The following is a 17,128-nucleotide window of genomic DNA, read 5'->3' as shown; positions in this document are numbered from 1 at the left end:
ACATCAATACTTAACAGCATGACAACAAAACAAAGAGTCCTCAACAGACCTAAAGAGGGAATGTTTCCCCTAATAAAGCCCCACTTACATATTTTCACACTAACTTTGCATCACCTCAGAGTAGGAAGCTCAGAATTACATTAAAAAAGTATCCTACTGATACAAATTCCTCAGCTAGGGGATTTAGGGAGGATATGTCACCTGTATTAATTTGGTTTTATGGTAATGCAGTTTATTACTGATTTTTTTTGATGATCCATGCTTTTATGTTTATTGTTTTGTGCTTTTTGTTTTCCATAATCTATTTTCTTTTGTAATTCATTCTTCTGTAGCACAAAGAAATCATACTATTATTTCAAATATATAACTTTTATTTAACTTTCAGCAACTAAAACCCACACTCACAAATAAATACACATGCATGCACACATGTTTACACACAGATACACACACACACACACACACACACACACACACACACACACACACACACACACACACACACACACACACACACACTGTTTACTCATTTTCCATTTACTCTGTGCAACACTCATGCAAAATAATAAAATCACATACCTTGTAGTACATCATTGCCATTTTTGTTGTACTTTATTCTTTAACGACAACTTTCAGTCATTCTTCCAAAGCACCGTGCCTTGTAATGCAATTTACAGCAACAGTTTCATTTTCCACTGCTACATTCCATATTCAGCAGTGCCGAGCAACAAACTACTATCACATTTTTTCCTCCATTTACCAAACATATGTGGTGGTGGTGCTGCGGTAGCATTGTCGCCTCATAGCAAGACGTTGTCCCGTTCAATTCTCAGCTAGAGCATCTTCTGTGTGGAGGCATACATGAATGGGGTGTGCCTTTGTTTAAGGTTGTGCATCAGGGCTGGTAACCCGGTACGTAAAAATCCACTACCAATCATTAGCGGACCAGACCTCCGCTGTGGCGAGCCCTAACTGGGAAAAGCCGAAAAACACGAACAATGTTGCAAGACTAATTAACAAGGAAAACAAGCATTGTATAGGCAAGAAAGAATAATTTCTTGACGTGAAAACCTTAATAAACATAGTTTTGAAAAAATAAACTTAATAAGAACTAAATAAGAAATTAGTTCAGAATTTACATGCCCTTCAGTTTAATAGCCATCAGTAAGTTTAGTTAACTATGGTTATCAGTAAGCTATTTAAATAGCTGCTAAAAATAAATCAGTAGGAAAGGGCATTTAATATTTTCGCTGCTTTTCCCTACTTTTGTTTAATATTGTCTTGTTTGGATTTCATATATTTTGTAAAGTGTTTAATGATAAAACACTATCTTAAAGGCTGAATTGAACTGAGATGAGTTGAGTTGAATTGAAACACCACCTGATTTAGTTAGAAACAGTTGCATTTTACTGAATCTGCTTTAGTGTTATGACTTCTTAAGGAAAATTATAAATATGTGGTTACTACTGAATAATTGTTTTTTTTTTTAATTGTCTAAAGCTGTGGTCAATGCAAGCAGATTTCCTTCAAACTTGTACATAGTTAGACTTTATGTCCCTTTCTCCAAAACTCACACCATGATCTTTGGGACCAATCAAAGACTCTTTGCTTCATTTACTTGCAGGTTTTGACTGTGTTAGTGACATCATCTCCACTGCATGATACTATAGTTTTCAAAATGTCACTCGGGACCCAACGCTTTCCTGTTATTTACTTAATCCTTATTAAAGTGCTAAATCAACTAAAAACTGCTTTCCATTTAACAAATTCACTCACTCCTTGAATTATAGGGTCTATATTATATCCTCGAACGCTTAAAAAAGCGAACGCTAATTGATCTAACTTATTTTCGTGAAACTGCAAAATATCGAAGCAGCAGAAACTCAAATTTTTTTCTGGGGAAAGAATTTGGTTGTCCGTTTCTGTTGCTTCGGTATTTTCAGTGTTATGGTGGAAAGTTACCGGTCGGATTCAGGTAAGTGTGCGATTGTGTAGATGTGAGTGTTAGGGTGATTTAGGTGAGTTAGGGTTAGGGCTCGGGTTAGGTGTGTGTGCGATTGAGTGGACATGAGGGTTAGGGTGGATTTAAGTGAGTTAGGGTTAGGGAACGAGTGAGGAGAGTGTGTGATAGTGACGGACCTTAGGGTTAGGGTTTGGGTTAAGGCAAGTGGGTAGTTAGTTTTGTGTGCATAGTTTAGTGTAGGGTTAGGTATCAGATTTTAGGTGCATGTGTGTGGATTTCTGTTTGTTAGGTGTGCTTGTGTTGTGTGTATGTGTTTTGGATCAGCGATTTTTTTCCCTGGGAAAAAAATTGCTGATCTGACAGTTCGAGATTGTAAGCTTTCGCTTAAATTTGGTCGATCAATCAGCGTTCGCTTTTTTAAGTGTTCGATGATATAATGTAGACCCGAATTATATATATCCATTTCTAGAAATGCCTCAATACCAGGACTTGAATTTACCTCAGGGACTTCCAATATACCATTAAGCTGAGAGGCATTTAAAATATACTCTCTCCTCTGGCTCTGGTGAAATTACTCTTGATCTCAAATTTTGCAAAATTATCAAGGAAAGAACCATGAATGAAAGCATCATGAATGTCAAACAAATAGAGAAAAAGAGGGGTCTAACAATTTAAGGTATCTAGCACAGGGTAAACAGTGACTGAAAGGGCCATCAGTCTGAAAGAAACCGACTGTACAATCCAGAAAGAGTGCAGGGCATGGGTGTTTGACACAGCAGATGTATTGGGGAAAATAAATATAATGTATGCAGAGATAGTAAAGAATAACTTAACCTTCTTGGAATACATTAAAAATAAAACCAAAATTCTAGAAAAAGTGGAGGGCACCCTCTTGCCCCATTATGATGTGGTCCAGGCATGTAGTAATGTCCAGGGAGACCACTCATCTTGATTGGTAGAGCTGGAAACAGAGCGAGAAAACAGAGAGAAAAGTTGATGAAGATCGAAGACAGGGAATGAAGGGAAAGCTTATGGTTTGCAAACATCCCAGAAGGAGAGGAGGGGAATGGCTGCCTGGGATACAAGGTGACAAAATTTAGTGAATGGACTGCCATCAAGAAAGAAAAAATGCCGACTGACAGAGCACATAGGGTCTTCACCCCACCTGAGCATCTAAGGAGATTCCTGAGACCGATATTAGTGAAAATCCAAAACTTTTAATTAAAAGAGTAACTGTTAAATTTACCAGGCCTGTGTCAAATGATCAGTCAGACAAATTTTCGAAACCCGTATGGATGAGACCATATGATCAACAATTCAGTCCTTCAGACCGTTGTGGCTGAGATCACATTATAGTAGGGATGAGGAAGATTGCCCTTTTTCCCACTGTAGTGTGATTTCTGAGTTGGTACACATAATTAGCAGGGGGTATGGGGGGCACAGACCCCCCAGTATGGGGGTGCGGAGGGGTTTGCCCCCCTGCAAAAGCATTGCTTTTGTTGTATGTGAAGGCTGTTTGGGTTTGAATGTTTTTCGACGGACTGAATTGTTAATTATATGGTCTCGATCATATGGGTTTCAACAATTTGTCCATTAGATCTTTTGACACAGACCCTAAATTTAGCTTGAGGGAAAAACAAAGACCTGATATTGAAAAATATCAGAGTTTTTGTTAACCATGATTATTAGGTAGAGACAACAGTAAGGTGGAGTAAGTTTGCACTCCATCTTAACTAATGTAAAGCATGGGTCTTACATTTAAACTGTTTTACTCAACCAACCTGATGGTCTTTTCCCCACAGGTGCAAATTCATGGTCCCTAAAGTAGTTTTCACTGTACTGGACATCTTTGCACAGACTTTCTGAGATGGCCCAGCAGCTGTGGGACTGTAAAGCAAATCAGAGAGAAGGAGTGCAAGCAGCTCCAGGATAGATGGTCAAACAATCAATTTCCTCTCCTTAAAAATAAAACATTGGTGAAAAAATAATGGAAAAATTTGTCAAAAGATTAAGTGATTCAATGGTGAATGAGTAGATAGTGAAAGAGACTGTTACAGAACAAGAAACTGCTCCACTTTTATGTAATTACAAGGAATAAACTTCCATGCTTATGTAATAACATGTTGTCCAGACTGTTGTGGAGTATTGAAATGGATTTAAACATAAGCACTGGTTAAAAGTATGGAGGGGAAGGGTACAGCTAGAAATTAGCAGTCTTGATGTGGTTGGTAATATAGGGCTTTGACTGCCTAGAAATGCTGTAGTATCGCTCTCTCTCTTTATATGTATATATATATATATATATATATATATATATATATATATATATATATATATATATTGAGAGAGAGAGAGAGACACACACACACACGCACACACACACACACACACACACACACACACACACACACACACACACACACACACACACACACACATGGATCTACTTAAATTAGTCAAACACCACTTATGTTGACTTGCATAATGCCAAATCAAATTGATCAACATTATGCATGTCAACGCACCACTATGCATATGCTGAGAATTAACCTGAGTGCATGCAAAACTTAAAAAAAAAAAAATAAACTAAGAAATCATCATTTTTGCCTGGGGCTAGCCCATCTGCACCCCCACACCCCCAACTTATTATATATTTTAACACAGAGATTGCAAAATCCCCAAGGAAAAGGGTATATTTCCCTATTTGGGGACTGTTACTCTCACACCCCTGGTAATTATGCACGAACTGACAACTGTAACAAACAAAAATGGCTAAAATAAAAAAATCAAAATGGTAGCAAAGTAAATACAAATCCTTTATTAAGCACTTTTTGTTACACAAATGTTAGAACTTCCTTAGATAAAATGATGTATTTTGAACCCATCACATTGGTTTTAGGATTTTTAAATGACTTGTTTGTTTAATTCATTTTATGTGAGGATGTTCTAACATTTGTGGAACGAAAAGTGCTTAATAAAGGATTTGTATTTGTTTTGCTACCATTTAGATTTTTTCCTTTAGCCATTTTTGTTTGTTACAAGCCTACCAACCATCTATTTAGTAGACCAAATTGTGTCGATCAAACAGATGGCAACCAAAGTATCATTCAACAAACTTAATGGGACTCATATATATATGTATATATATATATATATATATATATATATACATACATAGATATTTGTGTGATGGAAACTTAATGATAGTGAAGAGGCCACATGGGGAGGCTGCTATTGACAAAAAATAAATTCATGGGTGTTATGAAGAACTTCCACTCCAGATCTTAACTCTTATCTGGGTTGTGACCTGGGACTACTTAGGATTAATACACAAAAGTTCAATATAAAGCAGCATAAGGTATTGATATGGCTCCAGGTGTTGAGTTTGAATTGGATTATTGAAAAGAGTTACGGAACAATCTATCTGAGGGGCTAATACCAAGGGAATTATTGATATTTAGGAAAGAGCTAAGTGATGTGAAATAATCAGGACTACTGGGCAGGTTTGAGAAGGATTTGGAAAATCTCATTTGTTTGCAGTTCTCAAGTCTGGTGCCAGTAGGATTGGGGGGGAGGGTTGGAACAATAGTAATTACTATATATGGAAAGATACAAAAGATTAGATTATGTAGTTAGTAGTAACTGTAAATAGTTGTGTTATAAGCATTATGTAGTTAAGTGATTTCCTAAGAGTTAACATGCAACACTCTCAAGTACATGATTTAAAGCTAAATAAAAACAAACCAGGCACCCAAGGAGGCAGGAGGAAATAAACCATGAATATTGTAGTGGAAGCAACAACCAGTTTATTAATACTTAAATGCCACACAATTCACTGCGTTTTCATCCACCGGACTTCAGCAGATGTAAAAGTAAATGAATGAATATCAAGCTGTAGCAACCTTTATACCCCGCCCAAAGTTTAATTGGACAATAATTTAATACTTTAATTAAAATCAATTAAAATCTAGAGTCACTACAATATCACATGTCCATAGTAGCCATGGAACATAATGCCTCCATACAAATTAAAAAATGAAACGTAGTATTTGGATCCAGACAAAATTTTATATATATAAAATTTTTATATACTAAACATAGCTTATTTTAAAAAATAACCATGCTAAAAATAATGTGCAAATATGCTAAATATAAATAATTATGTTAAAATTTATAAGAGTCTTATGAATTCTTTGAATGAGTTAATATGAAATCAATAATCCATAATGAACCTACCAAAGTGAGGGAATATTTCTAGAAAATATGTGAAAAAATTGTTAAAATAATTATGTTATAATTCATGTTAAAAACCAGTGAATATAAAATGTAATCCTACTAAAAAATATATATGTTAAATATATATATATATATATATATATATATATATATATATATATATATATATAAGGCAGATAAAATGCAGAAAAAATAAGCACATTTCTTTATAATTTTGCTGCCCTCATTTTCAAAATGGGGGTAATGGAAATATGTTCGTTGAGCCCTGGGAATCTGTTGGCTTCCAACAACAACTGTCAGAATACTTCTCTGACCTCTATTCTATTTTCCCAAGGGCCCCCTCACATCGTGCTGGAGCATTTCTGCAACAAAAAAATAAATAAATATTTTGCTTAGGGGCATATCATGGTGTGTTTGAACAAGGCATTGTTAGTATCATGGACTCTGATAGCATTTAAATGCTCATAAATTCTTTTGAGTTTTTGGGTAGTTTTTCCAATATAAAATGCACCATAGGTTTTACATAGAGCTAAGTATATCAACCCCTCACTATTACAATTGGAAAAACTACTGCTCCTAATCTGATGTTCTCTATGTAAAATATATACAGAATCCTGTCTAAGTATATATGGACATTGGGCACAAGACCCACATTTGTATGTACCCAATTTTTTACATGATGTAGTTGTACAACTATGCTCCAATAATTCCTTAAAGTTTCTTCCTTTTTTATATGTGAATCCTAATGGGTTTTTAAACAAAGTGTCCAGCTCAGAATAACAACCGAACCTACTCCAATGCTGGGTAATAATATGTTTAACCTTAGATGTATTCTGGTTATAAAACATGACATAATTGCCCCCAAAAGGCCTTTGATTCTCCACTTGCAATTATAACCCTTTGTTTGGTTGAGTGGCCTGTGAATCCATTCCTACTGTCACAACAACCTCTCCCCTTCTCAGAATGGGGGCAAACCTATCAGTTCTCCCATTTTTAACTTCAGCCAAAACTTCTTCTATTAAATGAATAGGATATTTTCCTGGAGAGAAACATTTTCTTAACTCTCTGACTTTCTTGCTCAAAGTCCACATCAGAAGAGGTCATCCTGCAACTGCGGATAAATTGTCCCTTGACAACGCTTCTCTTTTGCTTATACAGATGTGAGCTAGTAAAATATAAGTACAAATATGAGAAAGTTTCTTTCCTATATACACATGATGTAAATTGCTGACCTGGAATATCTTTTTTAATATTAATGTCCAAGAAGTTCATTAGGTCATAGGTAATGTGATGAGTAAATTTCAAAAATTCAGTGGTATGATTTAAGTAATGTATAAATCCTATTAGCTTATTCTCACTATCTTTCCAAAAAATACAAATATCATCCAGGTAGCATTTGTAATGGGCCCAATATTGTGCATATTCTTATTGAAACATGAACTTTTCTTCCCATACCATAAGCACAATGTTAGCATAGGTGGGGGCACAACTTGCCCCCATAGCAACACCTTGAATCTGTTTGAAAAGTTCACCCTCAAAGAATATGAAGTTCTATTCCAGAACCAAATCCATTAGTTCTGTGTATAACAAAAAAGTATTTTGATTCAGGTTCTCATATTGATTAATGGCCTCCTGGAACCATTCTAAGCCTATAGTGTGTGGAATCACATTAAACAAATCCTGGATATCCAAAGTTACAAAGATGAGAGAGTCTGAATACATGTTACTATTTATACTTCACAAAAAATCCCAAGAATCCTTGAGAATACCATTGGCCTTGACCCAAACATCCTTCAATTTTATATCAAGAAATTTAGCCAAAGGGTGTGTTTTAGAGCTATTGGCGGCAACAGTGGGTCTCAAGGGTGGATCTTCAACACATTTATGTACCTTGGGAATCCCGAAGATGGCAGGTATATGGGTTTTTTTCCCACACTAAGGTACCTAAAAGTGTCATGATTAATTAAATTGTCTTCCAGCATATCTCGTAAGGCCAAATCAATTTTGCGATAGGCTAAATTGATTTAATTCTTGGCTACTCTGACATACCTAGTGCTATCATTAAGCATATCCATCATTTTACTGGAGTACAAGATACTGTCCATGAAAAACACCCCTCCCCCTTTATCAGGTTGCATCACTCTCAGATATCGATTTTCCTGTATAGATTTTAAAAGTAACTTTTCCTCCTTGGTCAGGTTAAATTTACCTTTCCACCTACCCCTAAAGGCATTTCTAATTTCATTTTCAACCTCTCTTTCAATATTTTTTTAACTGAGGGTGCATGGGAGGGTTAAAAGTACTAGGTCTTCTAATTTCATTATTAGCCCTGCTGTGCTGTTGCCCCTGAAACATAATTTCCAAGTTCTTTTTCCGTAGAAAGATCCTCAAATCTATCAAACTATCCACAAGATTTTCCCCCGTAGAAGGGATAAATTTAAAACCTTTTGAAAACAGCAAAAAGTGCTGCCTTTCAATCTCCTCACTACTGTAATTGTAAATATTAAAATCATGTAAAGTATGACGTGGTCCATCTATAGTAATATTACCTGTGGTCCATTGATCTTGGATAAGTACTTGTCCCCCTTTACTTCTGTCTCCCATTATTGTCTCACGCCGTTTTGGGTGACCTCTGTAAAAATACTGTACAGGTGATTTGTGTCTTAACCTGTCAGATCTCCTAAGTTCAGGGTATTCAGTATTTTCCAAATCATTCTGTTCCCCTCCCCCTTTGTTCCTATAAGTCACACTACTATCCAAAGATCCTCAGGCATTGTACCCCCCTGGCTGAAAAGAACGGGGTCTATGATTGTGTTCAGTATTCTCAGGGAAATATCTACAACTAAAATTCTCATTTTTTGGGGGGGGATATGCTCTTTTCTGTTTGTAATCTCTCAAATCCCTATCAATTTTTCCACACTTCCTTTAAAAAATAACATGACATTTTTCCTCCACTTGTTGCTTGATAAAATAGTATTTCCTCTTTTCACTCTCAATAGAAAACATAAGATCATTAGTCACTATCTCATTTAAATGTTCAATCTCTTCGTGCAATTGCACCATAATCCTCTCATTTTCTTTAATAATTGCTTTCATTACTTCAAAGCCACTACGGTCAAAAATACTTAACAATTCCTCATGGAAGGAAAAGCCTTTGGGTACTATACCCCTTTTAATACAATCCTGCAAATAACAATTATCTATTCCCAAAGTTTTATGTTTAAAAATTAAGTCAGAAAGTTTTTTGATATTAGCTCTGTATGAAATTTCACTATCATTCTCATCATTCCATTGATTAGATGGAGAATTGATTACAGTACCTTGATAGCTTGAAAATGAATTATACATGACAAGCCACGAAGCCAGAGAAACAGCATCTGTCCATTCATTAATTCCGTTACCACCATCTCCAGAAACAACAGCTATTCCACCAGAGGAGGGACCATGAATGCTACATCCACTCGATACAGAAAACTGTCCATTCGGACCCCTATCATTTAAGTTTGGTACTGGATGAGTGTTGTGAAATTTAGGAACAGCTCCATTCCATTGAGCAGCCTCGCCGCTGGTTTCCCTCTGTGATTGACTAGTGGAAGACGCGGTCATTTCTTCAACATGAGAATCAGTCTGCCTCAAACCAACGTCAGCTTCCTGATTACAGGCTGGGGTGGAAATACAGTCTGTACTGTTGTTAGGGTTGCCCAATTGGTTTGCAACAAAGACGTTGCCTTCAGCTTTCTGGGTAATTCCAGTCATAAAGAAATCCCATCCTGGAAGCTAACCTCCGCCTCTAACACCTCCATAGAACAAGTAACCAAAATCACCAAGGAGATAGGTGCCACTAAAACCAGGAACCAAATAGAAATAAACCAGGCACCCAAAGAGGCAGGAGGAAATAAACCACGAATCTTGTAGTGGAAGCAACAAACAGTTTATTAATACATAAACGACTTCATCATATGTAAAAGTAAATGAATGAATATCAAGCTGTAGCAACCTTTATACCCCTCCCAAAAGTTTAATTGGACAATCATTTTTTGCTGTAGAAATGGTCCAGCACAATGTGAGGGGGGCCCTTGGGAAAATAGGATAGAGGTCAAAGAAGTATTCTGGCAGTTGTTGTTGAAAGCCAACAGATTCCCAGGGCTCAATGAACATATTTCGTATATATATATATATATATATATATATATATATATAAAACATATATATATATTTTTAGTAGGATTACATTTTATATTCATTCACTGGTTTTTTTAGTATGGTTATTTTTTTAAAATAAGCTATGTTTAGTATATAAAAATGTTTTATATATAAAATTTTGTCTGGATACAAATAATATGTTTCATTTTTAGTTTGTGTGGAAGCATTATGTTCCATGGCTACTATGGACATGTGATATTGTAGTGACTCTAGATTTTAATTGATTTTAATTAAACTATTAAATTATTGTCCAATTAAACTTTTGGGAGGGGTATAAAGGTTGCTACAGCTTGACATTCATTCATTTACTTTACATCTGATGAAGTTGTATTAATAAACTGGTTATTGCTTCCACTACAAGATTCATGGTTTATTTCCTCCTGCCTCCTTGGGTGTCTGGTTTGTTTTTATTTGGTTCCTGGTTTTGGTGGCACCTATCTCCTTGGTGATTTTGATTTAAAGCTAACGGATAGTAGAATGGCTGTGACAGGGACTGGGCCAATCACCAAGAGATATTGGGAGTTTAGGAAATTCAAAGGAGAAGTAAGGGGATGACACTGGCTAGGATGTGTTGGAATGTAAATGACCATATTAAACTTAACAAGCTGTTAGTTTATGTAAGGCAATTAATACTGACCATATTAAACTGAACAAGCTGTTAGTTTATGTAAGGCAATTAATACTGACCATATTAAACTTAACAAGCTGTTAGTTTGTGTAAGGCAATTAATACTGACCATATTAAACTGAACAAGCTGTTAGTTTATGTAAGGTGATTAATACTGACCATATTAAACTGAACAAGCTGTTAGTTTATGTAAGGCAATAAATTGAATGTGTAGCTGTTGCTTTTACAGGAAACACACCTACACAAATACAAACATCAAGCTCTAGTAAAGATAGGTTTTGGGGAAGCTATCATGGAGATCACACTGATGGAGGTAGGAGTAGAAGAGTGGTAATATTATCCAAAAGGGGGCCCCATTATCATAGAAGAACAGATGTAAGATGCACAATGCAGATGGGTGATGATGAGGGGCAATTGGTTATGATATAGAATTATTATAGCCAATATTTATCTACTCAAAAGTGAAAATAGCTGAATTAAATGAGTGATGTCTGATAATATAAGCTTCTGACAAGGAAATCTGATAATAGAGAAGGACTGGAATATGGTAAATGATAATAATGGTGTCTCAGAAGGACCAAGGACAAGCAGGATTACCCTTGAAGGAAGATTTCTAAATAAATATGTCAAGATTCATAGCCTTATAGACACAATTAAGAATAGAGGGCCATAGGAGGAATGCACTAATTACTCTGGGAAATATGGAACAAGCACCAGATGAGATACTTTCTTTCGGCTTTTCCTGGTTAGGGGTCACCACAGCAGAACTGTCCTGTCTGCTAATGATTGGCAGTAGATTTTTACAATGCTGAGTTGCCAGCCCAACACCCAACCTTTAAAGAAGCCACACCCATTCACGCATGCACCTACCTGCATGTCTTTAAACATCATTTGACTGCAGGGATGACATGCAGATTCCACACAGAAGGAGCACCAGCCGAGAATTGAACAGAAGAACCTCTTGCTGTGAGGTGACAAGGCTAACCTCTGCACCACCGCAGCACAATTAGATATACTCTATATAACATGAGAACGTGAGTTCCTAGTTATTGAAACCCAAATGCATCCTGGATTACTTTCAGGTCATGCAGCAGTCCTAGCAGAACTGACTCCTTGGAACCTGACCAAAAGACCTCAGCACTGTAAGGCAAGAGAAGAGGCAAGGCTTGGCAACATCATTGAGCTATAGTTCTAGATGAATTACTGGAGCAAGATCAGCATTTTGTAAACAGATGTGAAATATTTAAAGAAAGGTTTATGGAAAGAATGCAGGACCTGGATAGAAGGAGATGGGAAACTGGAAGGACAGAAAGATATTCAAGGCTGACAAGAATACAGGAGCGTCAGGAAATCCATTGACTGTAAATTTCATGGAAAAAGGAAATTAAGAGAATTTGTTTAAACAAGTGGATCATTAGTTGCTAGACCAGTGGAAGAGGGTGCATGTTGCAGTAGACAAATATACCTCAAAATACCCAAAAATAACATAAATTATTAGCCTAAAGGCTGAAGCAGCAAGAGGTGCAAAGAAGTATAACAAAATGAAAAGAAGTATAACAAAATGAAAGATTTTTATTCAGGGAGGGTCTACAAGGAGACAGCTAAAATAGCAGAAGTGTTCACACATTACTATAAGAAATCATCCTCATCACAAGAGAGGTCTACAAACAAGGAAGCAGAAGTAGAATGTTTTTTGAGAGGGCTGGGCATGGACAGACTAACACAAAAAGAGGGAAAACAGTTATTAGCACCAGCAACCTGGGAAGAAATAGAGCAGTGGCTGAATGCACAATTCAGGGGTAAATTTCCAGGTACAGATGGATTATCATCTAAGATATGGAAAATGAGTGGAGAAAATACTGGTCATTTTGTCAAGGTTATTTAATTAGACCTTAACAGAAAAGAAGATTCTTGCTCAAGGAAAAGAGCAGTCATTTCTGTAATACTTAAGGAAGGGAAATGACCTATTAATTCAGCCTCTTACGTACCGATCTTCAAATAGAAGCAGCATTACAAATGTTTTGTGGCTATACTAGCTAAAAGAGTGACATTTGCCAATATTATAAAGACCCACTTGATTCACCAGACAGCAGAAAAAAAAATTGTTGCTGATAAAACTAGATTCAGAATAAGCATTTGACCAGGTCCAAGGTGATTATTTATGGTCGATCTGTGAAAAGATGAGGTTTCCTAAGAATTTTTCTTTGTTGATCTAGGAATTCTACAAAGACTCATTAACAATACTTAAGATAAATGTGAAAATAATTAAAGAGCTTAAGACTGAAGGGGAGCTCAAAAGCGGTGTCCCTTTCCCCTTTATTGTTTGCTATCCACCTGTAGCCACTGACACAGATGATCAGATAAGGAGAACTTCATGAATGGGATTATGTTAGGGTGAAAATATTAACCTTGTTTGCCAATGACCTGATAATTTACAGGGTGAAGCATAAAAGGGGCACTAGGGTCTTATTTGAAATACTTAGGCAGTTTACAGAGGTTTCATGTTATAAAAATCAGTGAGAACAAAACTAAAGTATTGCGGCTAGTCCCACTCATCAGCTAGCCTAAGATTTTCATTATCTCTGGGGTCGTTACAAGATAAGATATTTAGGGGTTCTGCAAGGCTAGCAGATTTCCCCGAGAAAATGTGGGATACTATCGGGTAGAAAACTGTGAGACTAGTTAAAAAGTGGAAAACTATGCCCATGGATTTTAGGTCCTAGTTTTATATATGAGACAGTCTTATAATATGACCCAGTTGAAGAATAATGGAAAAGCCTTCAGAGGAGCTTGTCACAATATATTTGGGATGAGAAGGGCCCAGGGTAGCTTGGGACATAATGCTTTTAAAAGACAAATTCCAGCACATAAAATGGTTCAAAAACAGATCAAGCCTGCACTAATTAAGTACAGACTCCACTTGTTTATTTATTTATTTTTTAAATATTTTTTTTGTGCTGGAATTTGTCGATATTGTAATGGTTTTCCATGGTCTCCGTGATCCTTGCTGAAATGTGCACAGCCTTTTTATTGTGGACATTATGATTTTACCCAGAGGTAGGGGAGGATTAGCGTTGCCTGATTTACAAGGGTATTATTGAGCAACAGAATGAATGCTAGCATATTTAATTCAGAACTTGGAGTATAGTCCTAAGTGAAAGAGGTGGTCTTACTGCAAAGAGGAACAAATGAACTTGTTCAGAGGCTGTGCATCTGGGCTCACTTAATATCAAGAGAAAGTATTACATAATTTTTGAAGTCAATATATGACACTATGCGATGATTATGAAACAAGGACTAGCAACTATAGAGATTTAAATTCATCCCATAGGTTTATCACCACACATGAAAACACCAATATAACTATGTTTGTAAGATGGTGAACTACAGAAGATCAAATATATTTCTAAAGTCAAGTGTTTATGGCTCTATTAAAACCTTATGTTGCATTTGGGCATGAAGCTGTGGTCCTTAATCCATATAGGCTGATTATGTTTCTGTATCTTTTTTATTTCCTAACAGGTGATGAGCACCTTAGCAGTTCTGCTCATTTACAAATCTGGTTAAGTGATGTTAATGATAATGCTCCAAGACTAACAGGTAATTTAGAAAAAGTGTTTTGTCAACCTCTACAAGAAAAGGGGAAGATACAGATTACAGCAACAGATGATGACACACCTTCAAACGGTATACCACTGACCTTTACTCTTGGTGATGCCCAAACTGGAAATGACTGGGAGCTATCGCAGCTTAATGGTAAACTTTTCATTTCATACCTATATACATAAAAAATAAAAAACATAAATCTCAAGTTTCCAACAGTTTAATACATGTATTGTCTTCTTATCATTGTATACACAAACATACAAAATGCCTAATGAGTAAGGTTTGGTGTTCTACCCAGACTGTGTTCATGCATAGATTGATCTCACAACTGCATCTGCCTAAAACCTGCAGTCATATACCCAAGATGCATACTCCAAACCACTCCAACCATCGGACTTCACTCCTTCTTTTGAAATATGCCTGCAGGATAACTAAGGTAATGAGTATACTTTAGTAGTCATTCAAATGCAGTTGTGTATTGTTGATTTTTAATGTCCAGTCAAGAATTTCATTAAATCAATTCCAATTGTTTAAATTAAAGGGTTTCACATTTTTTTGTTGTTGTTGTTGTTGCAAATCAGAAGATTTTTTTTTTAAATTCATTGCAGAAATTAAGTTACTTCTAGTTTTGAATTACTCTGGCACAACTTTTGAGGATGCAATACAGGAACGGTTTTATTTATTTCTTTTTATTCATTATTCTTTGGACAGCCAAGGTCAGTCTGTGAATGAATTCGATGTTTATGTAGATTATTGTTTAATGACAATTATAACAAGAAAACTAAAGGGTACAGTAATATATTTGATCTCATTGTTTTCATGAATATTTAGACTATCTACACCAATCATCATGTCAGAGAAATGATTACTTCAGTCTGAGCAAGTCACTTAACCAGACAGTACTTCCAGGCTGAGTCTAAACAAGGTCTGTGTAGATCAAAGCTCCACACCACTCATGAAATACACAATAAAAAGAAATAAAACACTTGAAAATAAACATTTATATAATCTACAGACTAACTACTCCAACTATTAGTCACTTCTTGAGGTCATCTACAATTTCTAATTGCCAAACGTATAATACATTGTGGCCATAAATCTTATATTTAAGCAAGCTACAACAGTCCTTTCTCAATATCCTAACACGTAAGCAATAAATTAAGCATGGCAGGAGTCTGCTGTGGGCAGTATAATCTGGTTTCCTGTCAGAAAACAATTAAGGAAATTATAGTACTGCTTCTATAAGTCATTTCCTACCGAACATTTTATTATATAATTTTTGTCACAGAACTGTGACTGAGTTTCAGTCACATGATATAATATGAAAAAAATAAACAATACTACAAATAGTAAAATATAAAATGCAGCATTAAATTGCCACAGAGATACTTGGTGGTCCAAATTATACAAAATCAATCAAAGTGTTTAAATTATCATATTGCTAACTACTTGCTTAATAGGTAGCCACCATTAGATATCCAAAATATTGCTTCACCCCTGAGTGCTTCAGTTTCTCACAATCACATCATCAAAATACATGATCAAATGACACAAAAAGTTGCTAGCAGAGCAGCTATACTGGGTTAAAAAATCTCCAGTGTTGTAGAGTCATTAAAAAAATAAACATTTCAGCTGTATAACTGTAATAAATCCAGTCACATTTGTGATGACACCTTAAAATTAAAAATATGCAACTGCATCTCAATAAATGCAAAGCATTTGTACAAACGTTTGCACATAATCATTAATCCATATACAATAGTCTTGGGAAATAAGCATCTCCAAAGTTCCCTTATATGTCTGTCTCCCTGTCTTTATGAGGTAGTCCTTTATTTCTACAATTAGCATGAATACATGTCTGGCCCAAGTACTGATATGCCTGACTGTACAGATCATATCCCGTTTATCTCTTCTGGCCTATGGAGCTGGATTTCAGAATCTTCAGCTTGTAAGGAAGACTTCACAGAGACTGTTAGGCTAGTGCCTGAAGAAGTTGGTTGCTAAGTGTTGAAGTTCTCCAATGTAAATAAGCTAAAATGTAATAGAAATGTATGATGAGGTGTGACAAAGTGATTTTACTAGGGAGAATCTAAAGAAAAAAGATAAATGATAAAAAGAAATGAAGATGACTAAGAATAAGTCAATCTAAGGTAAATTTGTTACAATATTTTAAGAAATGGGAGCTTTTATGGAAGATCCACAAGGAAAATATTGGCGATTAAACAGTCATAACAAAGACCAGATAATTCAGTATCAAAATCAATGGAATCGAAGTTTAAAAGTTACAAGCAGAGTGACTGAATGAGCAACCAGCTAAAAACAACTGGACCTCAAGATATAAATCTCATGACCTACAGAACAGGTTCAAAATGTATGATATATATTTTCAGAGTAATAATGGAAGGTGGACTATTTGTGGTGATGTTAATGAATATCTTCTCTCTGTGGCTGCAAGTCTAAAAGTTTTAGTTCCATTAAAGATTTGATAGAAA

At 35.7% G+C, this 17,128-nt stretch overlaps 1 protein-coding gene across 1 annotated transcript in view; it reads left to right on the top strand.

Moving 5' to 3' along the window:
- CDH17 (cadherin 17) overlaps window positions 1–17,128 on the top strand; it is a 776,088-nt gene that overhangs the window by 686,866 nt on the left and 72,094 nt on the right. Inside the window, exon 16 of the mRNA XM_044067353.1 lies at window positions 14,553–14,786. Coding sequence (XP_043923288.1) covers window positions 14,553–14,786 — 234 coding nt within the window. The remainder of the gene's footprint in view (window positions 1–14,552; window positions 14,787–17,128) is intronic.

This window comes from Protopterus annectens, chromosome 3.part1, assembly GCF_019279795.1.
Source record: "Protopterus annectens isolate FY-2018-M chromosome 3.part1, PAN1.0, whole genome shotgun sequence".
Classification (NCBI taxonomy): Eukaryota; Metazoa; Chordata; order Ceratodontiformes; family Protopteridae; genus Protopterus; species Protopterus annectens.
This window is presented reverse-complemented; position numbering and strand designations above follow the sequence as displayed.